This window comes from Melanerpes formicivorus, unplaced genomic scaffold (genome assembly GCF_026170545.1).
Source record: "Melanerpes formicivorus ecotype bairdi unplaced genomic scaffold, bMelFor1.0.p_v2 SCAF_17, whole genome shotgun sequence".
NCBI classification, from domain to species: domain Eukaryota; kingdom Metazoa; phylum Chordata; class Aves; order Piciformes; family Picidae; genus Melanerpes; species Melanerpes formicivorus.
Genome location: NW_027142369.1, coordinates 5,005,559 through 5,031,096, shown reverse-complemented (window position 1 = coordinate 5,031,096; position 25,538 = coordinate 5,005,559). Strand labels below are relative to the sequence as shown.

Here is a 25,538-nt window from a genome sequence, read left to right as displayed (position 1 = left end):
TAAATGTGCAAACCTGTGGGGTTTCAGTGCACAGGTATATGCAAACACAGTGCACTTTTTTACGTCACAAGGCAGCTTGGCTGCCAGGGAAGCTGCTGTCTTTTGCACTTAGAATCAAAATGTACTGGTTTAGTGCAGGTGACCTATTTTCATTACAAAAGAGTAAGTACTTAGAGCAACAGTGACGACAGAATTGCTTTAGACAGCTTGCCTGAAGTAGGTTTGTGCAGACAGTTTGACTAGCAAAAACATTAGAGAAGTTCATTTTGTTGATGAATAACTCGTGGAAACCAGAAAAGGAGTGCTGGTAATGTAAAGCCTGGCTCTGCTGCCGCTTGAAGTGCAGTTGTTCGGGTTGTCACGTACACCTCTCTACTTACCACCTCTGTGTTTTAAGATTTTTTTTTTTCTTCCTTTGTAAAAGGGGAATGCCTGAAGAGATTGACCTGGTCAGATATGAGGCTGGATCAGAGTTTTATAAAATATCTTTCCTTTCTCTTCACCTTGACTCATTTCTACTTTGTTGGAAATCTCCTTTTAATTGCCAGATTTGCTCTGTAGGCTCATGCATATGCTTCAGTTGTGTAGGGTAATTACTCATTGCTCTGCTCTTAAAGCATCCAAGATTGCACAGCCAATGGGTCTTACTAATACAAATGTAAATGTATTTCTTTCTTGGCTTGCTGCAGCATGCATGCACTTGTTAAATGTTCTTTTCATTAGCTTGTATGACATATTTTAGGTATTACAGCCCATACTACAAGGACTTTTAGTTGTGAAAATGGGATAACTGTAGTTTATTATTTTGCCCTTTTCAAAGATAGCAGTCAGTGTCCAAGTTTCTACAGCTGGTGAATTTTCACATTTGTTGCATATGGCCCCTTGACTGCTGTTCCCAGTTGTTCTCTATGCTACAGTTTTCGACATCACTGATGGGCTCTCTGTGTTGTGTGCCTGGATAATATAAATATTGCAGAGGTCTATGCTTCTCACTGTTTTTCTTTTCTGTAACTATTTTTATCAGGATTCCACTATATATCTTTCCAAAAGAAGTTCTGTTCAAATGGTGTTACAGACTTGATGGAAAACTTAATAAGGTTTATTTGAAACACTAATGCTCAGAACAAGCTTTTTTTGGACACTTTAGTGTTTAGAAGCATATATAGTTCTGTGTGAGTGTGGTGGTGATGTAGTTTTTCAAGACAGAATGTCATTGCAGGATGCAGGTTCTAGTAAAAGTGTATGACAAAGAGATGTACATGTAGCAAATTTGGCATCATTAATTTTTATAGCATTATTAATTTTGATCTGGGTCAGAAGGTGGAGGGAAAAAATGTAAGCAAAAAGAAACTGGGTTACTTTCAATTATGTAACTTCCCTGAAAGGGCTTTTTTTTTCCTAGGCAGCTGTCTGATCAATGGCAAAATTCATAACAACTCCCCAAGTATTTAAGTTGTCTATTAATTGGAGTTCCTTCTCTATATGAAGAATAGTTCTCTTGTTAGCTGTTTTGCATATGAGAGGTGAAGACTCATGAGATTAAAAAAGGAAAACCATTAATTAGAATGAAATAATTTTCTAAAGGGAATTAATAACAAACAAAGCTTCTGCTGTAGCCAGCTTTGATTTTGCCACTAGCAAGTATAACATAATGTACATGGAAGACTTTATACAAATATGTTTATTCTGTGGTATTTATACAGATACATTTATTCCATAATCTTTTTCTGCTCCCTGGGTATATTACCATCAGAACCCTGTTTTCAAAACAAGTTGTACTGATGAGCTCTCTGTTTTGTAATGATAAAGGAACAAGAGCTCTCGGAGTTCAGTTTATGTTGAGCATGCTGCAGTTCATTTTTGCCTATTTCTGTGCCCATTTGCCACCCTTAATTTGCTACAGTGGGTATGAAATGCCTTTGAGAAGAATGGCTATCACTCTGCGGGTGGTACTCTCAGGCACTACAGTTGAAAACCCCATTAACAGTTGACATGTGATCAGTTAAAAACACCCAAAACTGACAGGTGGAACTTTGCACAAGCTGTTTGGATTTGCCACTGAGTTTGCCCTTTGGCTAGTCTAGGATGACAAAGGCATATTTGAGCTTTAACCATACATGTGACAGCCTCCAGACTAGGTCTCAAACAGCTGCCTAAGAACCCTGGGATCAGTGATGTCTGATTGCTCAGCAGAATTTTAGTGTTTGGTTTTATTTTGTGGGGGTTTTATCCTTATTTTTGTATTGTCTTTGGCCTTGCCTTTGTAAAGTCATTTTAAGATGCTATTGCTGTCCTTGTACAATAGCAAACTGTCACCTCAGTTGTGCTGGTGAAGACACTCTTGTAGTTGCACCATAAGTGGGATCCCGGTGATTTGTTTTTCTGTGGTTGTTTTGTTCAAGGAATTAGGTTTTCTTCAAACTGCCAGTTGTCAAACAGCAAGGTAGAAAAGAGAGGTTGCTTTGATGCTATAAACAAATTAACAGTATCCCTCTGCTAATGCATATGCTCGATTTTCACGGGCAAGTCTCTGGCTCAGTTGTATTGCGATTGTGAACATTGACACTTGGGTGGAAAACTTGACATTTTGATGGCATGTGAGGAGGAAGCAAGCAGATAGACTCTGGCTTATCTTTCTTTGGTCGCTGACCAGGCACAAATAATGAACTTATTAGACTGAATTAATCCCTTAAAGGAAATGGTCTGAAATACATCTGGTAGAGTGCTGAAAAGCAGACTCAATAAAATTGTAGAAAATTGACTGCAGGAAGGAGTTTTCTTTTGGCAGAAAGCTGAATTGGATGACCTGAGGAGAGTCCTCTGTCTGAAATTTCTAATGCAAAGGCAAACAGAAATAAGTGATGGATCCTGTGCAAAAGGTTTGTGGATGGCATTTTCAAGAGATGGAGAATTAAAATGAACTTGTTCTAGTGGTGGGGAGCCTAGTGTTCAGAGAATGGTAATATGCACAGAGCTAAGCAGACTTATTACCCATCTTAATTCAAAAACCACCAAGGCTCTGGTGCAAGTGAAGAAAAATCATCAGTAATTTCAGCTGTGTTCAAACCTGTGGTCGATTTCTGTGACTGGAGATACATGACAAGTTCCCACTGTGTGACTCTACCCACACCATTTCTAGAGGATACTTGCATTAACAGATGTGCTTTTTCCCCCAGTGTTAGTAGATCCTGGCTGCATGTGTCAGAGCACATGCCTTACGCAACAAGTTTGGTATTGCCTCTTTGCACTAACCGTAGATTCCCTAAATCTAGTGAAACCTTGTGTCTTGTATACTGGCTTCTGTAGAGTCTCAGCACCCGACAAACCATCTCTTAGTGATGCTTCGCAGGAAGGGTTGATCTCTTAGGACAGTGAGGCAAGTATTACCTTTTTTCTCTGTAAGTGCTAATGTATTCATAAGATACCTGCTTTCAGATACCTAAAAGGGAGTGGAACATCTTCGTTATGAGGAAAGACTGAGCGAGTGGGTCTCTTTAGCTTGGAGAGAAAGAGACTCAGGGGTGATCTCATTAATGTTTATAAATACGGGAATAGCAAGTGTCAGGAGGACAAAGCCAGGGTCTTCTCAGTGATGTCCAGTGATAGGACAAAGGGCAGTGGGTACAAGCTGGAGCATAAGCGGTTCCATGTAAACGTAAGGAAAAACTTTTTCACTGTGAGTATGACACAGTGCTGAAACAGGCTGCCCAGTGAGGTTGTGGAGTCTCCTTTACAGGAGACATTCAAAACCTGCCTGGATGTGTTCCTGTGTGACTTGCTCAGGCAGGGGGGCTGGGCTAGATATTTCGAGGTCCCTTCCAACCCCTAACATTCTTTGATTCTTTAAAGGTGTGCAGTAGTGAGTGAGGGTGTGGGTGTAGTCACAACTATATTTAAGCTCCAGAGCACTCCTTCCAGGTATGATGGAAGCAATGTGTATCTCATCAGATTGTGTTTCTTGTGTTGTCCTTCAAGACAATAAAGATACTGTGCAATATCAAAGTGTTAAAACTTTACGTGGACTCCTGGTGACAGAGTTTTACCAACTTGAAAAACTTTTGAAGCTTTTGTCCTATTTTGCCTGATTCAGAGCTCAAGATTAGCCTTGGTTTTGCTGGAAACAAGTGTCCATTGGATGTAGCTTCTTTGTGGTTTGGTTTTAATGCATTTGCTAGATTGAAGTTTCCAGTTACGGAAGAACTAATTTTGCTTCCAGAAAGTCTGGCTGGGAAATGGTCAACACTGATAGTACATCAGTAAGAGAAGTCATTGTTCCTTTTTGGCACTACCTGCAAATACAGTCATTAGCTGATTTATTAAATCTCCTCTTTGCTTATTATCCTTCAGGGAATTGTATTCTGCAATGTTTCCTAAACAAAGGCAGTCCTTTTCTCCATACTGCCTCAGACCCCTCACATTGGTGCATTCTTTAGCAGCAACCTTGTTGCAGTGCTGGAAGTGAGATTTGTTGAGCACTTCCTCACTTCCCTCTTGGTTCCTACTGCTGGTGGAGCTCTGAAAAATGCTTGTGCTGCCCTATGTGTTGTGTTAACAGGGCTTGGCCCAGGCATGGCGCTCTGCAAGCCACTCAGCCCTCCCATGTGTTGCAGATCGCTTGCAAACCTGCAGAGCTCCTTGAGCATCAGTGGAGCAGTTCTTAGGCTCTGTGAAATCTTGCTGCTTATGCTGTGCAGTTTAAAGACAAAATGCTTCCTGCTAATTATTAACAGTTACTCTGTAGGAACAAATTCATTACAGGGGCACTGAGCCCTGGCCCGCCATCCTTTTCAGCACCTGAACAATGTGGGAGGGAGGGGGAAGAAATGGCAAGAGAAACTGGAGTGCACCAATTAGTCCCAAGATTAGTCCTGAAAGAGGATTGCAATTTCAAGGCCAAAAAGAGTAAGGAGTGGGTAAAAGGATTTGAAATGAGATTATAGGACCTAAAAGCGCCTTTCTTTTGTTAGGGAAATAATTCAGCAGTTTTGCTCAAGCCAGTGAGACAATCCAGTTTAGTGGCTGAAGCAGGAGATGTGTGTTCTTTTGCTATTTAAGGTTCTTTAAGTTGATCCCTGGTTGCATTTCTTAGTGCTTCCTGCGAAATCAAAGTTTTTTTAACAAACAAACAAAAACAGAGAGGAAAGCTATTGCCTCATCAAAAGGCCTGTTGTTTTTAGGAAGCTTATTTGTATTCTTTGAGAAGGGCACCAAGGAGAGGAGCCACATTGAACTTCCTTTTTTCCTCTGGGGAAACATTTTTGCTGGTGGTTACTATGAGACCAGCATAGGAGTCACCCTTTCCCTGCTTGTCCTACAGATGAGTTTCACTTCCAGTTTTTGTTTGTTGACCTGCTCAGAGATGTAAATCAGGCAGTTCCTACTTCAACTAAAAGCACCTCTTCTGTCAGTGTTGTAGTGGTGTATGTGCCTTCCTCTGGGAGGGCAGCCAGCACTAAGCTTTTGCTGCCCTATTGAGATCATGATACATGCTCATGTAACAGTGAGCATGTCTGTGGTTGAAGACTGGAGCTTGCTTGGAGACAACAAAGAGAGGTCTTCCCGCTCCCTCTCCCTCCAGAAGGAGAATTATAAATGGAAGAATTACTGAACAGAATTACATTGTGGATTTAATAGGAAATGTTGTGGTTTAGTCTATTCATCAAAGCCTGTGTGAAATGATGGCTCTTTTTCTGCCCTTTCCAAGACAGAAGCTGTTTTCTCTTAGCGTAGCTTAGATTCCAAAGGTGTGGAGGGATTATGAATGTATCTTTTGTCAGCTTTTTCCTTCTTTTCTTTTTCAGTGGAATTCCTCCCTGTACAACCTATGTAGGCAGGTTTGAAAGCCTTGCGTTCAGTTCACTGTGCCCACAAGTTTAGAGGAGTTTGTCGGCATGAAGGAGTAGTAAGTTCTGCCATGCTCTTGATTTCCCTTGCTGCCGAGTTTCACAAGAGCCTTTGTTAAATCTGCTTTCAAAGGCAAATGCTTAAAGCTGTCTTCCAGTGTGGCACTGAGAGCTTAGCGGGCATCATCTTGCCACTCAGGCTATTGTATACTCTTTGAGAAAAACCTCTCTTTTAATAGAGGAGACCCTTTTTCCCTAGAGAAAACCATTAAAATAGGGCATTGTGCATACTGTTCTTTGAGTTGAGTTGTTCTCTCTGGACTTGTTTATCAATGAGTATTTTAATTCCCATCTAAAACACTTGTTAAATGCTAAATTTTTCTCCACTTTGTTTTTTATTCCATTACACAGTTCTCATATAATCTAGTGAATCTTACTTGCTGCTTTCTAGCCTTCACAACGTATTCCAGAGTCTCTCCAAGAAAAGAGGGAAAAAGAGACCAAGAGATGAACTTTTCAGTAGTTTCCATGGAAATTGATGAAGAAACACAACCTCTCATCCTGTTTATGGGACTTGTGTAAATGGCTTTAATAAGGCTTTAGATGTGAAGTTCTCCCATGCTGAGATGCTAAAGGACTTACAAAATAGCCATAAACTTTCGGAAAAAGAATAAAGACAGTAATAAAGTCCAAAAGGAGTTCAGCAGACAAATTAATGTGGAGGAGGAAACAGTTTAAACAAGTACTGGCAATGATGGCAGAATGGCAAGTCCTCTTAGGAGCAGGGCAGAACAATAGTTTGAAAAGGATAAAGAGTGCAGTGAAATGACAACAATTTCTGCTGATGACATGCAAGTCCTGCTTTACTTCAAGTCACGTTTCTCTATGATCTGAAATTTAAGTGCAGGGATTTCTAAAAAGGAATTATTTGTTGAGCATGTTCCAGCTAAACTGAGAACCACAGGTGATATTTGCTGCACCTAGCAGAGGCAGCTGTCCGAGCGATTCAGTGCTGCCATGACTGAGCTTGCTGCTTTCCAATATGTGAGTATTTACTCTCAGTTTTTTATGTGTTGGCTGGAAAATTCAGTGATGCACAGTGTATGACTTTGAAAACTGAGACTTGACTATCAAAGCCACCAACATGAGAATTAACTGGAGTGGTGTGGCTAAGTCATTTGTTCCATTTTTACCCCCTGTGATTTGTCAGAAGTTACACTAACACATGAAGAAAATATTTCTGCTTAATTTGTTGTAGTAAACGGATGAGATAAAAATTAATTGCCTCTTTAAAAGGTTATGTCTCCTTCATTCTGAGACTGATTAGTATCATTTCACTAGAATGAGCAAGCTTGAGGTCATCTGGTGTTTGAAAAGCATAGTTGGTTACTTTCTATGATTTGCAGCTTTAGAGAGCTCAAATGGGTATGTCAGGGTGTCAGTGTCTCTTTCTAAACACCAGAGAACCATAATTAATTGCTTCCTGTAATCCAACTCACTGATTTTCTATGTTTGAGGTGATCCAAGGAACAGCTTTTCTCCAGGGATTAATTACAAAGAGAGAGGGAGAGTGTGCATACACTCATGAACATATTTTTGCTAGTTCATACTAATGAGGAGTTTTTTCACCCACATGGCAGATACTGATCCAACTGGAAGGAGAGTTGCACAGTATCTGATAGATACAGTGCCCATCCTTAGCAGCTCTTTTGGATGCTTGTAAAGATTGTATTCTTTGTTAGTGAAATACTTCTGGGTTTGGGGGTGCCCATCAGTAGATGGAACTCCTAGAACCTCTTGGTTTGTCAAGGAGAGATCTTGTGGTCTCCTCTGCTGCCTGTTACGTTAGAGCTATTCCGTGAGCAGCACAGAATTGCTGAATTGTCTATTTGATTTTATTCTTTAACTTTCTTGACCTTTATCAAGAGAGAGTGAACATCCTAGATTCTTCCATGTTTTGGCACGAGGTTATTGCCAAACTACAAGAGGGATATGGTCATGCTAGAACATGTCCTGAGAAGGGCCACGAGGATGATCAGAGGGCTGGAGCACCTCTCCTATGAGGACAGACTGAAGGAGTTGGGGCTGTTCAGGCTGGAGAAAAGAAGGCTCTGAGGTGACCTTGTTGTGGCCTTCCAGTATCTGAAGGGGGCCTACAAGAAGGCTGGGGAGGGACTTCTTAGGATATCAGGTAGTGATAGGACTAGGGGGAATGGAATGAAGCTGGAGGTGGGGAGATTCAGACTGGATGTGAGGAAGAAGTTCTTCCCCATGAGAGTGGTGAAGCCCTGGAATGGGTTGTCCAGGGAGGTGGTTGAGGGCCCCATCCCTGGAGGTGTTTAAGGCCAGGCTGGATGAGGCTCTGGCCAGCCTGATGTAGTGTGGGGTGTCCCTGCCCATGGCAGGGGGGTTGGAACTAGATGATCCTTGTGGTCCCTTCCAACCCTGACTGATTCTATGATTCTGCTATTTAGATGTTTTGTGCGGAAACAGTGAAAACAAGTGTGTGGAGTTGAAGTGGACAGACCAGAGGTACAGAAACCAGTATCACTTTGGAAAAGCATTGCAACATTTTTTTCATATAGCCTTTGTCTCTACACCTCTGCCTTCTGCTGCAAATGCCAAAGTGAAGGGCAGAGTGTTTAAGTCCTTGTCTTACTGAGTTGCATTCAATTTCTGCACAAACAGCTGAGGAGAAGAAGCAAAGTTAGACCACATTGTGGATTCCAGCATGGAAGCTGGGGGTTTTTTGAAATAACAATGCTGGAAGACAGTTGTTGGAAGGTACAGCTTCATCAGTCATATGAAGAATTGCTGCCTTAAAAGTAGGATGACTTCTCACTATAAATTACATGAAGATGAGCTTTTCTTAGTGAGTTCCTTCATTCATTCAGGTGTTATGGTAACTTGAGAGAATCATTAAATATTATTAAGTGCAATGTTAGTATTCTTAACAGGCTGAAGAGCTGTTTGGAGAGGTAAGAATTAGGGATAAAGATGCACACTGAGTTTTATTTTCCATTATAGGTGGGAGGTTTATTTTCCTGCTAAGATGAAAGTGGCTAAAGATAATTTTACAATGTGTCAAAATTAAGTCCTCTGAGTATTTATTTGCAGTTAGATTTGCAGAATGTGTGAAATTCATTATTTCATAGCTCTGCTTTGAAAATGTGAAGTAGAAGATACTAGTATTTGGATGCTGTGCTTATTGGTACTGTGAAGATAACTAGGAACAGCCGCATTCTGAAGACCAGAGAGCTACACACCATGTGCAGTTCCCAGCCACAGTTCAGTGGAGCTGCTTCATTTTGGCAGAGGCTGTAAAGAGGGAGTAGACTTTTGCAGTCTAAATACCTTTGAGGTCTTACCTGCTCTGCTTCTTGAATTTGAGGCTTTGTTGAGTTGAAGATTTTTCTGGAAGGAATGGAAAATTCCCATCTTTTTATGACTGGATTGGGCTGATAGGATGAATTTAGTGGAATTTGTTCTGTTTGCTTTAAATTTACTATATAGTGGAGGGCATATTATATTTTTGCTTTTAATTTCCTCTCCACCTAACTTGAGTCATTTGGGATCCATTCAGGACAGACACTAAATTCTTGTAGAGGCAACTGATGTCAGTCAGTGATGTGGAGCCCTAAGACAATAGCATTAGGGGTTGTTAACAGGAGCCTGGAGTTGAGAGCTGGGGCATGTGGGGGCTAGCTCATGTCTGCTACAGTTTACTGGGTCTTTGGAGATGCATAATTATCTTTGTGTGTATGTTTTTCCTTTCCATGAATGGAAATACTATTTCTGTGGGAGGATTGGTCTAGGTAATGTCTCTACAGTGCTTCTGAATGCAAAAGGTTCTGTGTTCTCTAACCTCTTGCTACATCTGTAGACCCAGACTGCAAGCCTGGTGTTAGGTGCTGTAATTTCATGTATGTGTGAAAACTGACAAAGTTTTGATGCTAAATTTGTTATTCCTTAGCAGTTTATTTCTAAAAATGTCTCTCTAAAGATAAGTTGATATTTATTCACTAAACTTGTGTTGGTCATAGAAGCACCCACAAACTCTCTCTAATTGATTTTTTTGTGCCCCTGGCATACTGTGCAGTATGATCAGACCCTGATCTTGCGGGGGATAAGAGTGTGACCACTGAGTGCAGGACTCATGTGGTGGATACATATGAAAAGGTAGAATTGAGATAATCAGAAAATGTAATTGAGGCTTTCCAAATGTGACTACTTGACTTTTATTATTACTATCATCATGTTTTCTACATTTACATAACTTTCTGACATGTGCTTCAAGCACTTTGGTGTGTGGCCCAGTGACTACAGATCTTTGCATGCTCTTCTGCAGCAGTGCTTGCAAAGTCTCTAAGCACATTAAGCTTCCCAGAGAAAAATATCCTCAGCATCTGGGAGAGGTTAAATGTTCCAAGGGGGAGGTTAAACATTTGTTTTGTCCTCTGCTGCTGTAATTCCAGAAGCCAGATTAGTTCTGAATCATCTGAACCACACTCATTCAAGATTAATGAGAAGGACCAAGTATGGAAAATTTCAACTGGTAAGCGCCTCAGCTTTGAGCAGCGGTGGAAGGGGAGATCATACTGGCAGCAGCCTGCGGGTCACGTTTAGTTTTGAGTTTCCTTAGTACTTAAATTGTTGAAATGGAGAATTGCACCATACCAAATAAACAAGAATTTATGTAAGCAATATGAAGCATTTAGGGGGTGGGATGAAATTGAAGGCCTCCCCTTTCTTTTTCCCATTTATTTTGCTTTCATGGGAGATCAGATTTGCCCGCTTGGCTATGCGCGTATTGGCGACTGTGTGTGTGGGTAAGGCATGCTGATGTCAAACCCTGGCTTTTCCAAAAGTGTCATCCATTTCTATTTTGGAGAAATGCTTCTTTTGGTTGAACTTCACAGTTTGTGTATGGGTGGCAGCTCTGCAGTTTCACTGTGGTTCAGGTGGTTGGCATGGAATTTCTCCAGAGTCTTGTCTGTGCTGCAGCATTAGCTATCAGAGCAGACGCTTTACATCAAGTTGAAAATGATGATGCAGGCAATTGCTAGGACTCATTTGTTTTCTGGAACCTGAGATTAAAGATTTTTTTTCCCCTCCAGTACAATTCTAATCAAGTAAAACCAAAACAGAAACAAACCTCTTCTTCCTCATCACTTGTTTTTGCAGCAAACAAAGACTATCATCAGAAAACAGGAGTGTTCTATTTGTGGTTTTATGGAATAGAGGAAAGTCAACAATTTCTCCACTGGCCATGCCAGTGTTTGATGATGCTGGGGTCCAAGAGAGGCAACAGTCTCAGAGCTGCCTGCATGAGCTGGCAGAGCCATGATCCATAGCACATAAGCAAGTTTAGATACCTTGGAAGTTTTCCCATCCTGATGACCACCATGTTTTTCATCCAGGGATGGTTGAGGACCCATCTACTAGCAGTTGCAAAGTAAAAAGAAACAGAGCACTGCAGCATGTGAAGTAATCTGCAGTGGTTTTCCTTACTTCAAAATAAGGAAAGCAGCAGCAAATAACAGCCCATGTTGTAGAAGTGAGCTGTGTTGTTCCTTCTTTAACTATATGCACCTCAAAAGAATATTCCCTCACCTCTTGTGTTGTTACTTAACAATTCTTTATTCCTCACAAATACATGTAGACTATGTCAGTAAGAATTATTCCCATTCTCAACACATTTTTAGGCTATGCCTTTAAAATTTAGTTACAGATTTTGAGCAGAAAAGTAGGAAAAAAATAAATCACTATTGGGTGTAAAAAGGAAAACAAAATATTATTCTAAACAAATTCACTGGATAAATATCTAGAATAAAATGGGCTGTACCTAACCAATTTTTACTTCTTTCCTGACCTGTGCTGTTTTGCTTTGCTCAGGAGAGATTAACCTGCTTGTTGTCTGGTCTTGGCTGAAATTGTTTAGTTACATCAAACCCACTGCTTTCTCCCTGCTTCTCTCTCTCTTGTGGGGCGGGGGGGCAGTGGGGGAGGGCAGTGGTCTCTGACCAGGGGAGTTTTCATGTTGTTTGCTAATAGCAAGTATCTGTATACTATTGTAAATACTGTACATTTTGTACATATTCATTGCATTCCATCATAGAGTGTAGTTTTTGCTTGTAAATACAGCTTCATTTGCTTCTAACTGAATTGGGCTGGCAAAATTAATGCTGGGGGGACACTTACCCACCATAGACAGAAAGGAAAGTCATTTGACTTGCCCAAAATCAGTGTAAAATCCAATGGTTGAGGCAGAATTAGATGTTTTCATTTATCTGAACAACAAATCCTCTGTTGTTGTCCATGAACATATATTCAACTCTCAGCAAAGACCAAAGTTCTGTCTGAAAGCTACAGAATCTCACCAAAGGATCAAGAAGGCTTCATATATCACATGACTAGTCTTCGATCACCACAGCGGAGTTACTGATAGGCTCCAAAGGACACATGACTGCTTTTTCCTTGAAATTAGGAGTTACCCTTTTTATCACTCTTCCTGGAAATTCAAGCAGCTTTTCCTGTATTCCCCGCCCCCTCCCCCCCACCTTGTCTGTCTCCCTCTCTCTTTCTGTTTCTTGCTTAATTATTTCACATGGATGGCTTTGGCTATTTGGAGAACATAATGATTGGACCAGCTTCCCACTTCTTCCTTCAAAAAGTAGCATTAGATTTCATTTCCAGGCATTTTGTTCATGAACAGCTTTCCTGAGCAACTTTTCTTTTATCTTTAATACAAATTTAGATGGAATCCCGCTGGCAGTAGTATCATATAGAAAACTCATTTAGAGTGCACAGGAGATCAAAATTCTATTAATTACTCAAAAATGTGTTAGACACCTTGAAGAAACCAGGAAAGGCACCCATGGAGGAGCTTGCAGTCTTGGTCCCACATGTAGCAGTAAGTGAGAGATACCGAGACAATAAAAGAGGGAGTTGCAGGAGAGAAAGAGAAGCATTGCCAGAATATTAGAGCAGCCTTCATAAATTAAAAATTAGTATTGTGAATTCTTAAATCTCTTCAAGAATGATGTTTTTGTCAGTTATGGGAAAACAGAAAAAGAAATGGATTAATGGGTTTTTATATTACAAATTTTTAAAGTAATCAGTTTTCATTAAAATCAGGAAATGCCTTAACACAGACTTCCCAGATACTTTTAATGTATTGTCATTAGCCCAGGTTAGCAGAGGATTTTTCCCTGTGATTGGTGAGGAAGCTGTTGCTAGGTAATTGCTAATTGTGATATTAACTGCCAGAAAGCTACTGGCAGGGGTATAATTTGGTTGGGTTTTTTGTTTTATTTTGGGATTTTTTGGGGGGGAGGTATTTGTTTTGTTGTGTGTGGGGATTTTGTTTGTTGTTGTTTGCTTTTTCCCTTTCTAACAAAATGCATGTGTTACAGGTGTGGCACTATTTAAACCCTTCTTACTGCTCAAAATTTATAACCTGAGTGATAAATCCTTGTATACAGCTGTGGTCATATACCCATGTGTAGAGCATTAACCTCCCTTTTGCAGTGCAGTGGTCTTGTTGGTCCCCATCCAGTTGAGGGTAGAAAACGGAGCTGATAGAGCAATAGAAGAATGCCAGCTCTTCAGTGCAAGCAGTGAAGGGCTGACATGCATTAGAGGAGTTCCCAACCAGACTGAGATACCATCTGTCTCATATTCACTTTACTAGTTTGTGGTGGTGTAGTTTGGACTGAGTGACCTCCTGCCCTGTCATCCAACAACCGCTCTGCAGATCACATTTGTGCAACATGACAGTCAAGAGGGATACTCAGTGCTGTGGTCATGAATGTTTCTCATGCCTTACAGAGTGTGGCTGCTGTAAGGAAGTACTGTTCATCTTCAGCATCAAAGGATGCTATATTCCCACCAAAGTATGCTTCTGAAGCCTTTTCTCCTCAATTGCCACCCTATCCTAAACTTTACTTTTCAAGGTTTGACAAAAACTACAGTTTCCCAGCTTTGTTAGACATCCATTTATATACCTTATGGTAACAGTCTGAGTCCAGCTTGCACCAGGAGCTGAATGTACTTGTCAAGAGCATCATTCCATGCTGCCACTAGATGCAAGGTTTCATGGGCTCCAGCCAGATAGAGGTACCTGCAGCTATTGTTATCTCAGCAACCTAAATGTAATAATTTTGCTTTTATTCTTCTTGGAAACTTTTGGAAGTTGACTTCTCCATTGGTTACTCTGATAAAATGGTTGTTTCTCTGATGTTCTGTACATTTCCTTCAGCTGGCTGTTCATCAGAGGTGTTGGTGAGACTTTCAGTGATGTATTTTGCACTTAGGGTATTTTGAAGTATTTTGTACTCAGAGCATGGGTACAGCAATGCCTTTGTTCCCTTCCTCTGGCAGCTGTAGCCTCTGCTCCTTGGAATTTTCAACTGTATTGCTGTTCAGACAGCTGCTGTCAATCCCGGTGCAAAGGGCAGTGATCACAGTGAACTGGGTGCTCTTCTAATCCACTTGTTCTGCATTACTGGGAACTTAATGTGCTTCTCATAAAAGTAGGAGTTGTATTTCTTCCTTTTTGTAAAACCCACAGGCTGAGCTGGATGTAGAGACTTCAATCAGTCATCTTTGCCTGTGGTCATCTTTTTTGCCACTGCTAAGGGCTGGCAAGGGGCCCTCAGTCACTGAGGCCTGTTTGTGGTCTAGAACTTTTTGCTTACTGCAGAATCTTGTGTTGGGTATGTTGTATGCGGCAGCTTGTTAGCTTCAGCTGACATTGTTCATGTTTCTATGCCTTACTGAGCTGTCCTGCCCTGTAGTCAAAAGCTTTCCTGGGAGCCAGAGTGTGTTTTGGCATTAACTATGCCCCAGCAGCTGAACCCACCACCTCTTGGCCAGGTGAGCTGAAGTGTGTGTGTGGTGCATCCTCCCTGTCTCCCCACTGAGTCAACCTGAGAGGCCATTGAAGTGTGCATTCCAGGGATGGGGACTCCTTGCCTTTTTTATTTGTTTTATTCCTTTTCTGTGACTCCTGCTTTACCATCACCCTCTGAACGTGTTTGATGACAGTAATTGCCCTATATTTATTGCCTTTCTTCTGTGTTTTCATCATCCTTTAATTGTGGTGTGTAGTCCCACACAATTGAACTTAGTTTGAATTTTTAGTTTGGATTTTTAAAATCTGTTTGTTAATCAGGCATCTCTGACAAAGAAGCCTGTGAGAGTTTTTGGCATAGTTTGAAATACTGCAACTGTGAGAGAGAATTCATACCTGCCTTTTTGAAGTACTGGGCTTTAAGAACTGCAGTCGTCTTGCTCTACTGTGAACTCCAGAAGACAAAAGATTTATAATTTCTTTTTTTTTTTTTTTTTAATTTCTTGAAGCCTATGCACTTTTTAAAGGTTTGTTTTAGTGTGTGGCATATGTTTTGGTAGAAATAATTGGAGGGGTTCATATGTATTACTGCTTCTGTATACCCTGGGAGCTCCTGATCAGGCTCATCAGCTGTCACAAACCCCTGCTGGCTGACCAGCCAGCTTTCACATCAGCTTGGTTTCCAGCACAAGTGGTGTCAAAATCAACACTATTCCCATGCAATGTTTTAGATTTCAGCAGATTAACATTTTCCTATGGAAAAGCCTTCTCTCTGAAAAATCCCTGCTAGCCCTTGGTCAGGGAGTTTCCCCATGCTCAGGGCCTAGCAGTGTGATGGAGGGGCAGCTCTCTGACTGTGTCCTTAGAGGAAAAACATTTAATCACTTGCCTTGAATGGAAATTGAGTCCCAGTTATTGTTAAAAATCAATAGTGAATCACTGGGAAAGGTTGGATTTGATCAAGGGTGGCTCCTGGTGGCCAGCAGGAGCGGGGAAGTCATTGTGCCCCTGTACTCAGCACTGGTTAGGCCACACCTTGAGTCCTGTGTCCAGTTCTGGGCCCCTCAGTTTAGGAAAGATGTTGACTTGCTGGAATGTGTCCAGAGAAGGGCAACAAAGGTGGGGAGGGGTTTGGAGCACAAGCCCTATGAGGAGAGGCTGAGGGAGCTGGGGTTGCTTAGCCTGGAGAAGAGGAGGCTCAGAGGAGACCTTCTTGCTGTCTACACCTACCTGAAGGGAGGTTGTAGCCAGGTGGGGGTTGGTTTCTTCTCCCAGGCAACCAGCACCAGAACAAGAGGACACAGTCTCAAGCTGCACCAGGGGAGGTTTAGGCTGGATGTTAGGAAGAAGTTCTTCATAGAAAGAGTGATTGGCCATTGGGATGGGCTGCCCAGGGAGGTGGTGGAGTCACCATCACTGGAGGTGTTTAGGAGGAGACTGGATAGGGTGCTTGGTGCCACGGTTTAGTTGATTAGATAGTGTTGGATGACAGGTCGGACTCCGTGATCTCGGGGGTCTTTTCCTACCTGCTCTGCTCTGCTCTGTTCTGTTCTACACAAGCAGATGCTCACAGTTTGCACATTAGTTGTCAGTTCTCTCAGCTGTTAGTTTTCAGCAAGTGTGTGAATACTTCATTTGCTTCCTGTGGGTGGTGCATGGATGCTGCACGGACAATGACTGCACTTCAAAGAGGGGTGGATCCTGCACTGGATGGATGTGAACTGGCACTTCTGTGCCACACACTGCAACACACTGTTGCAGCCTGCATACCCCTTTGGCTGAAGGTATGCTTGAGCTGGTAATTAATGTTTTCTGCAGATCAAACCAACAATGACTGTTGGTGTTTCACCTGTCATCTTATCTGTAAACTATACTAATTCATGTTCTTTCAAGACGTTTCTTTGAAATCTCAAATCTATATGATTGGTTCAAGTCCATCTTACCCTCACACTCATACCCATGGCTCAATACCCTGTGCACGTCTGCTACTGGAAATTCAGTCAGTCCAAAGCTGTACATAACAAAATTGTATTAGGCCACAAGTTTCTTCTCACTGATACCAGAGTTCAATCTAGTTACTGCTTTTCTTCTAGTAACTCTCTGGGGATTTATTAGAAATCAAACACTATTTTATACTGTGTTTGGTTGATAAGTTTGGGGAAAACTCTGCCATCAGTAATGCTACTTGCATAAATATTAATCTTATAACATGTATTGATAAAAAGAATTCTAAAACCAGATTGTACCTCTGTAGGAGAACCCAGCAGTCTTCCCCAGTAGTTACAGACTACACTGAAGATACAATTCATTACAAAAAACACCTGTGATAGACAGAATGGGTTTTTAATTTAGATGGTCTTTAAAAGAAGGAACTTCTTCAGATGGTTTTGTAATGTGGAAGAGGGAGGAATCAGGTATTTGAACACTTTAAAGTGGGAGTTTAACTTGGTCATTCCTTAGATTGAAGTATGTTTTAATAATTGATACCATCTGAGACTTCACGTGCAAAAGTTTAGGGAAAGAAGGAGAATTTATCCAACATAGATTAGGCATAGCAAAACCTTAGCAAAGCCCTACAAACACTGAAGTTTGTTGTTTGAAAACTTGACTGGTCACTGTAGTACATTATTTACATGCCTGAATTCTTTAGCTTCCTTCCCTGGGAAGGCACAGTTTATTTTTTGAGTTCATGTGGGTTTGTGATGAATCAGGTAGAGGGGTTATTTGTGAGAGCCTTGGGCCTTTTTTTCAAGTTGGAAAATAAGATACATCACTATCACTGTGTTTCTCTAGTGGAGACATTTTGTCCATTCAAATACATATACTTTTCCCTCTTCTTTCTTTAACTCTCTTCCACCCATGTACATGTATATGGCCACCTGGGAGTAAACTTTTCTGTGGTTTCATTTCAGATTTTTTTAGACTATTTTTTTCCCTTGGGTTTTTGAAAGGCACATAGTTACCATTCCGAGATTTCTGATCTCTCTGGTAAATCTGTACAGTAGGAAGAATATACTATGGCTTTCTGCTTGTAGCTTGATGAGTCCTGTCTCAGAGGTTATCCTGGACTCTCAGCTTGTCCTACAGGAGTACAAATGCCCTCAACAGCTCTTGACCTTCCATGTGCATTGAGGAGGTACACTTGAAGAGCTGCACTTACAATAAGGAATGCAAACAACTGGTTACATTAAACCCTATGAAGTGAGCATGCATATTCACATGAGTGCATGCTCTAGCACACTCCAGCTATGAATGTAGACTTACTTTTTTCTGGCCATTTTGCTTATTCTCTTTCCCCTTCTCTCCCTTCTCCTCTTTTTGTTCATGAGTATTGAAAGCCTTTTTATATTATTATTATTGGATCCTTTTACATTCTGTGTTTTAAGACAGTGACATTTTTATACATTAGCACAAGAATCTCTGCAGAATAATTGTGAAAGCAGTATGGGTTTTATATATGGCATTTTATCAGATGTTTGCTAATGTTGTCAATGTAGTAGACAGCACCTGTTTTCCATTTCATTGCAGTTTGTGAAGTGCTAGTCAAGACAAGACAAAGTTCACTTTGAGCAGCAATGGTGTGTGGGATTGGTTTACAATTTTCATCCAGAGGAGGGTGGATTACCTTAAAAAGGCAGGCTTCCTTACATAAATCTTACCAAAGTGCATCTACGCCCTTGCTTTTAATTTGTATTTGAATTTGGGCAGAGGGCAATTACTTCTATATTGATAGCATAGTTTCATGGTACTGATTTCGCTAAAACTATGACTGTCTTCAGAGGAGTTTGAAATGTCTTTCATGACTACAGGAATTGACCTCCTGGCTAGTCTCTCTTCCACTTGTCTTGACAACACTACAAGAAGTCTTTTCCATATTATCAGTTCTTTACCCTAGGTAATGTGCTTTTAAAATACTGATGCACCTGAGCCCTAAGATGTGATCAGTGAAATCCAGCAGGTAGCACCTCCTCCGTCAAGGACTCCCCACACAGCAGTGGCAGCAGCAACACTCTTGCTCTGGGCAGCACTGCCTGTGGATTTCCCTGGGGAGGGCAAGCTGTGCCCTGCTGGTAGGAGGATCATGCCTGAGCAGCAGTCATCTGCTCTGTTAAGAGGAAGGCTGCCTTTTTCTCTGGGAGGTTAGGACCTTCTCCCAACAATGATGGCTGGGGGCATCTGCTGTAGGAAGGAGAGTTGTTCTGGTGTGGTGGTGCAGCAATGCTCTGGCACCTTTGTGGGAAACAAGGAGTGCAAGTGGCCATCAGGCACTTAGTCTCAGCCTCCCCTCTTCTCCAGCTCATCAGCATCGCAAGTTGTTGTCAGTCCTGCTACCCACAGGATCATGGGCTGCTCTGAGGCAATGAAGAGAACAAGTTTTAGAGGATCATACCAATGTTAGCTCCTTATCCTCCTCTTCCATTTCCCATATTTGAATCTGTTCCTAGCATTCAGCTGCGCTTGTTGGTAAAGAATCCTCTCAGAGACCATTTCCTTTGGGCAGGAAACAAAAGAGGGACCCAGCAGTGCTCTGCTGGAAGCAGAGAAAGCACCTGGTGTCCGGCTGAGGCTTTTCCAGGTTGATGCATTAGCTGGGGGCAGCACAATGTTACAGCTCAGTAAAGCCAATGTTTAGGACAGAGTAAAAGCCATAAAGAATTTTGGGGTTTAGAAGCTGTCCTTGGGAAAAGGCATTGTGGTGGTTTTAGGCTATGCCTTTAAAATTTTTCACAGCTCTTGAGCAGAAAAGTAGTAAAATGTAAATAAATGTTGCTGTACTGAATTCAATAAGTATTTTGGCACTGATTTGGTGGGGGCTTTTTTCATTATTTATTCTAAATTGTTGTTTTTACTCTCTTCCTCTAACAGAGTGAAAGCACGTACTTTGCAGAGGAGGTTTTTACTTATGAAAAGAATGTGAATCTTGAATCAAATTAACCTTGTTTCAAACGTGCAATTTTAGACCCTTGCTTGAAGGCAAAAGTGTTGTGGTATTACATTAGCTGTGAAAACAAAACACAATTAGTGCAAGTAGTAACTTATAACTGCTTAATATAAAAGAGATTTTCTTACAATTATTTCTTGTTATTTTTAGCACATCAGGTCCACCCATTTGGCCAGGAAGCACCTTTTTCAAGAGAAATGGAGCCCTTCTACAAGGTAGGTGATGGATACTATGCTTTGGAGTAACAGTTCTACTTAAAAAAATAACTCTTACAAATTGCACCCCTTTTGTAGTAATCAGTGGGCAAGAAGTAACCAAATGTTTTTTGTTTCTTTTACCTGTCTCCTTTATTGCACATCTGATGCCTTGAAAATTATGATTTATTACATACAGTGAGTGTAGTCTGTGGAAGTGGCTGCTTTTTTTCCTTCCTTGGATTGTTAATTTGCTTATTTTAGAATGTGGCAAAGAGTGTCTTTTTTTTTTTTTTTTTTTTTTCCCTCCCCTTTGTATGGCTAAAGAGTAGCCAGAAGGAAATGTTCTATGAATGTTGCTTTTTAGCTCTGAGATTGAATCAAGGTTGTTCTTTGAGAGAGATCCTTTCTTTTGCTCCCTAACTATGCTGATAGCAAAATGTACCCAAAGGTAGGTAGCAGCATCGTATTGGGGCAAACTGGCTGAGTCTTTGTCTCGAGAAACCTACTGTGTTTAATGCCATTTGTATTTATAAAGGAGCACTAAATCTCTTACTTCCATTGGATGGACCATATAAACAGAAGCTATATGTCTGTGGTTTTGATAGGTGAAGATTTTCAGTCTACCTTACTACACTTTTAAATCACTATCCACTGCTGAGTGTGTTTATATTTCTGCCATTGGGTACATCAAACCACCACTGCTCTTGGTGGAAGTGTTTTGGGAACACAGAAGGCTCTTTCCCCAGCCTGCATGTATTTGTTTGTGATGCAAAAGTAGCTTACACTATTTAGATGCAAGTATTTGTCCATGAAATGTGTCAGTCTTATGATGCTAAGAGCTTTCTGGCCTTTTTCCTACCAGAAAACGCTATATAATGTCCTGGAACATTTATCCAAATCACCTAGGATGGAGTCTTACAACAAAGATCACAAGCAAATATTTGGCAGTGCTGCTCAGCTTCCACGCACCAGAGTAATCTGGCATCTGTAGTTTACCCAAGAGCATTTTTCAACTGACTCCTTGCACATGTCTAAGAATTTGCATCATTCTATTGTCTAACATTTATGCTGAGTTTCAAATGAATTTTAAAGTCATTACAGCATTCAGATTATCGCTTTAACACTAGGAGATGGTATAAACTGTGGTCAGCTTTTGGCTTCAGTCTTGTTAGGACAGATCTGCGACCTTTATACTCCTTGCTAATGGGAAAAAAGTAGATTTACTTACTTTTAAGGAAAACACACCAGTGTTGTGAATATGATTGATATTTTTTTTTCAGTTGTTGAACAATTGTGGCTTTAACTGTGTACCTGCGCATACGCAGTCTTTGTAGTGTGAGTTCCTAAAAGGTAAACTATCAAGTCCATATGGCACAAATGTTTTTTACCTCTTCTTATCATGCAAGATATCCAGGAATTCAGAACAACTGTTTGATAGTCCTTCTTATCTCAGTGGTTGCTTAAAGCCTTTTCCCCATAAAGAAGGGTATGCCATTCTCTACTCTCTTTTCTGCCCTCCTCTGCTTTCCACATTGGGAAAAGAAAACCCTAAAGGCCAAAAACTTTTCAGCGTATTAAAGCAATAGAGAAAGAGAGAGAGATGACTGCCTTTTCAAGCAACTAACAAAGCCTAACAGACCTTTAATGGAGTTGGCATTCTGCGTTGCCATTTCAAGTGGAAAACCTAGCCAATTTGAGCTCTAATATGCACGATGCAGCTGAGGTTGGAAGGATGAGAAGTGTGTAAAGAAAAACCTCATTATAGTAGTCTTTTAACACTTCCTGGATTTAACTTTAAAACAAGAAAATAACTCAACTAAGCCTTTCTGTCTTTCTGTCTATATTTTTTTCCCTTCAATGAGCACTTTCATGTACAGGCTTCAGCAGGTTGTGTGAAAATAGCGTGCCTACTTCTTTCCTACTTCTGACTGTCTTTTTCCAGAAGACTTGGGTACACTAGTAGTAGGTGCAAGGGGTGTAGTATGAAGGAGCAGAGAGGTTTGTTGAGTAGTACTATACATGACCATCTTAAGTCTTTTTTTTCCAGTGCTTATATCCATCTTAATGCAAACTGGAGAATGAATTTTTGAGTCAGATATTAGTTTCAAGTTTTGCCTTTTGATTGGGAAAAGCTTGGTTAACAAAGGGATGTGAAGATTATTTTTCCTGTTACATTTGAAAAGAACATTCAGGGTGTGTTACAAGAGTACAGAATCATTCTGAAATTTTAATGAATGTGATACTCACGTGCACTTGTCACACTGCATTTCTTCTGAGTTACTGAGGCAAATGCTCTTCTTCTGGACTGCGGAATGAAGAGAAAATAGTTCCACAATGTAAGTAGTAACTTTTTTTAGCCAAGAAAGATTTGTGGATGCTCATTGTTTTCATTCATAATGTACCTGAATTATTTGGCTAAGTAACCCTAACAGCTTTAAAGAATTTAATGTACCTCTTCCGAGAAAATGACCGAGAAACCAGTTACCTGTGTACCTCAAAATAGCAAAGGAAGAAAAAGGGAAGCTAAAATTCATTCTAGCTGTTGTGTCCTTAAAGTCTTCAACATGAGCAGGATTAATTATTTGTTTCTTTCTGGCTGTCTTTGCTTGTACTTTGCTGAAGAATTTTGAACAAAATATTTGTGGCATTTTCTTTTTGCTTAGGTTTTTATTAGATAGGAGATGTCTACCTCCCATTTCTTTTTTCAGGTTCATGCTACTGGTGTTCCAAGCATTAATTCTGTAATCAAAGAAACTAGCAAATTTAGGGTTTGTGTTAAGTCACCTGCTCAGGTGCTCTTTGAAATGTTGAGCTACTTCTACTAGGTGAGGATTGCTCCTTTCATCCATGTGCTCTTTGGTCTAATTATGAAGTCCCATGAAGAGCTTAATATAGGTAGGACCTTCAGCCCTACCAGACTTGTATACCTTCTCTCAGAACTTACTGATACATCTGTATCCATTGTAGCCTTCAGGATAAAACCAGTTTATACTCATTACTGTTTTGCTTTTTCATGTTTCTTTCTCAGGTTTTGTAACTTTGTTCCTGTACATGTGGTTTTGTTTCAATCATGGCTTAATTTTTTTAAACCTGCATGGAGAGCCTTTGTTCCCACTTTTTTTATATTCTCAGCTGTCATTGCAGGTTCATTTTTATTTAATAAAAAGTATGACAGGAAGAAGTCTTTGTGGTGGAAAAGATCTAGATGTTTTCTAAACTGTTCATAAACTTGTGCTGGTTAAGATAGATGGCCACATAATCACATTAAGACCGTTAAAAGTAATGCGTTGTGTTCAGATAAGGTCAGTTTCGTAGGGTAGGGTGGGATGCAGTTGCTCCCAGGTGACAGGCAATAGTAAGACTATCATGCTGTCAATGTACCTAACGTTCTTGCTGAATACATTAAAAATACATCTTCAAATTGCCTTTCAGTAGCAGCTGTGTGAATCCCAGCTGCTCTGTGCTGCATAACTGGATGGTGGAGGGGTTTGGGTCTTTCTTCTTAAAAGTAAAATTTTCCTTTTGAAGTAACAGCCTGCCCCAAAATTACCACACCCTCTTGGTAGCCATATTTACCCTCACACTTTAATATTAAACTAAATGCAACATATTGCTGTGCCTCCTTGAATCATATTTGTTTTGTTCTGGGTTGCGTGGAAGCATGCGTAGAAGGAGCTTGTGGGTGTAATTACAGCTGGAATAAAACCAGCTCCATACAGTGAAACAGTGGTCTCCATCTGCTGTTGATGCTGCAGTGGGCATTGAAACAAGAGTGCAAAACTTGCAAGAGTTGCCCCAGAAGATTTGAGAGCCCTGTGACTGGGCAGTGGCTGACATAAAGCAATGCCTCCCCTCTTATTTACAGCAAGTACACATCTGCCAGGCTTAATGCCATTCTTTGGTAAGCTTTCTGAGTTTCTAGTCAAAGCCTGGCAGAAGCAGGCCTTCATGGTAGCACAGATAGTGATTCTTCATCATGCGGGTAAGGAAAGTGAACCTGGGTAATCCAGTCCCTATTGCTGTTGAAGCTGAAAACGGAGACAGCCCTCATCACTGTGACAAGGTGGTCCTCCATGGAATTGCTGCTTCTGGCTGTTCCTGACCAACTAGAGAGACATCCGTGATCCTTGCCATGCTATCTGCTTTTCTCTGTCAACAAGGTCCTCCACTTCCTCTTCTGACAGTCAGTAAAATTTAAGCCTGCTGTCTGTAAACATGAAATCAAAGATAGGAGCTCTTGTTCCAGAGATCCTGCATACCTGGACTCACACATCTGAACAGGATTCATCAGTCAGTGAACTGAGTTCATGGCTTCTGTTGAAGCTGTGTTTCTCTTTTAATTAGAATGGAAAAAAGATTGGCAAAAATCACGTCCCATTCATAGGACAAAGGAGAGAAGGTGTGAGGAGTTGCATGTGGCCTCTGGTCCTTCAAGGCTGAGCAATCTTGAGAAAGGAGGGATTGTCATCCCCAGACATCACAAGCTGCTGTGTTCTCTCTCTATCATCATCCACAGAACAAGCTTACACGGGAATGACTTGGCCTCTTCTTCTCTGGGGAGGAACTGTGTAAGACATTTTCATCTCAGACTGATGTTTCCAGCAGACCATACATGATCTCACTTGGTCCAGCTGCCACTAGCTGGTACTGCCTGGAGGAGCTCTGTCAGCGAAGACTGGGAAGACGCTGTCTTCACAGGGTCAGGTGTCACCAAAACCAGCATGAGACAGTGACTCCACAGTTCATTGCAGAGTGGAAATGGAAGCTCAGGTCGCTGCTGCTAAATCAACATTTGATGCCATCAATCTAAGATGGCGGTTTTCACGTTTAGAGTACTGACATCTGATATCTGACCATAATGTGAGACTTTCAGGAGATTGCCAAAGCACATGGATCAGTTTATTCTTGGTTGAGAATGGTGATTTATTTAAGACAGCAAGAAAATTGCATCCCTAACTCAGAACATTTATTTTGTACAAAATACAAGCAGACTAGACCTGAAAAGTCCTACATAAAAAGATGGGAAGCAAACTCTTCTATGGATACATTCACCCATTTATACAGTAGATGTTTTCCTTCTCTAGTAAGCCTGAGGATCCTTGAAATGACCAAACAGGCCATTAATCCATTGTCTGATGAGCAGTTGTAAGAAATACATTGAACAGATTTTGGGCTTGACATTTTCAGGTGTTAAGTATTAGTAGAAGCACTTGCTGAGGTGGAAATGAACCATTGGGGAGGAGGAAAAAAGGGTTCAGTTGTTCATTGCCTTTGAGAAGGCTAAAGTAAAATAATTCTCTCTTAAAAAAGGAAGATGTCTATCCTGCATTTTTATGTAATATTAGGAGAAAAACACAACAACAGCAGGGACCAGGTTTTTTGGAAAACAAGTGTTACCCATACCAGCTACTCAGTCTTCTCTCTGGAGAGGTTTGGGAGGATTTGTTACCTTCAAGATGGAAGTTGACAACAGATGTACAAAATTGCCTGTATGTATACATCCACTCATACATTCTAATAATGTGGAAGAATAGGGAAGTTTGTCAGCACTGGCCAACAAATACCATAGGGCCCCAGCAGGCAAGGCGGACTTCTTTCTTCTGGTGGAAATTCAGTTCATTTGCTCTTGCCACTGCTTGAGAAAGACAGGAGCAAATCCTGGGCAGATAGGGCAGAGATGCAGCCCATTCTGGAACAGGTGC

The 25,538-nt window shown here is 40.9% G+C and overlaps 1 protein-coding gene across 13 annotated transcripts in view; it reads left to right on the top strand.

The window, feature by feature from the left end:
• The window catches only part of FOXN3 (forkhead box N3), a 213,830-nt gene that overhangs the window by 119,625 nt on the left and 68,667 nt on the right, over positions 1-25,538 (top strand). For all 13 annotated transcript variants that reach the window (XM_068148747.1, XM_068148745.1, XM_068148744.1 and 10 more), the window contains one exon: positions 19,790-19,854. In XM_068148747.1, the coding sequence (XP_068004848.1) occupies positions 19,790-19,854 (65 nt within the window). The remainder of the gene's footprint in view (positions 1-19,789; positions 19,855-25,538) is intronic.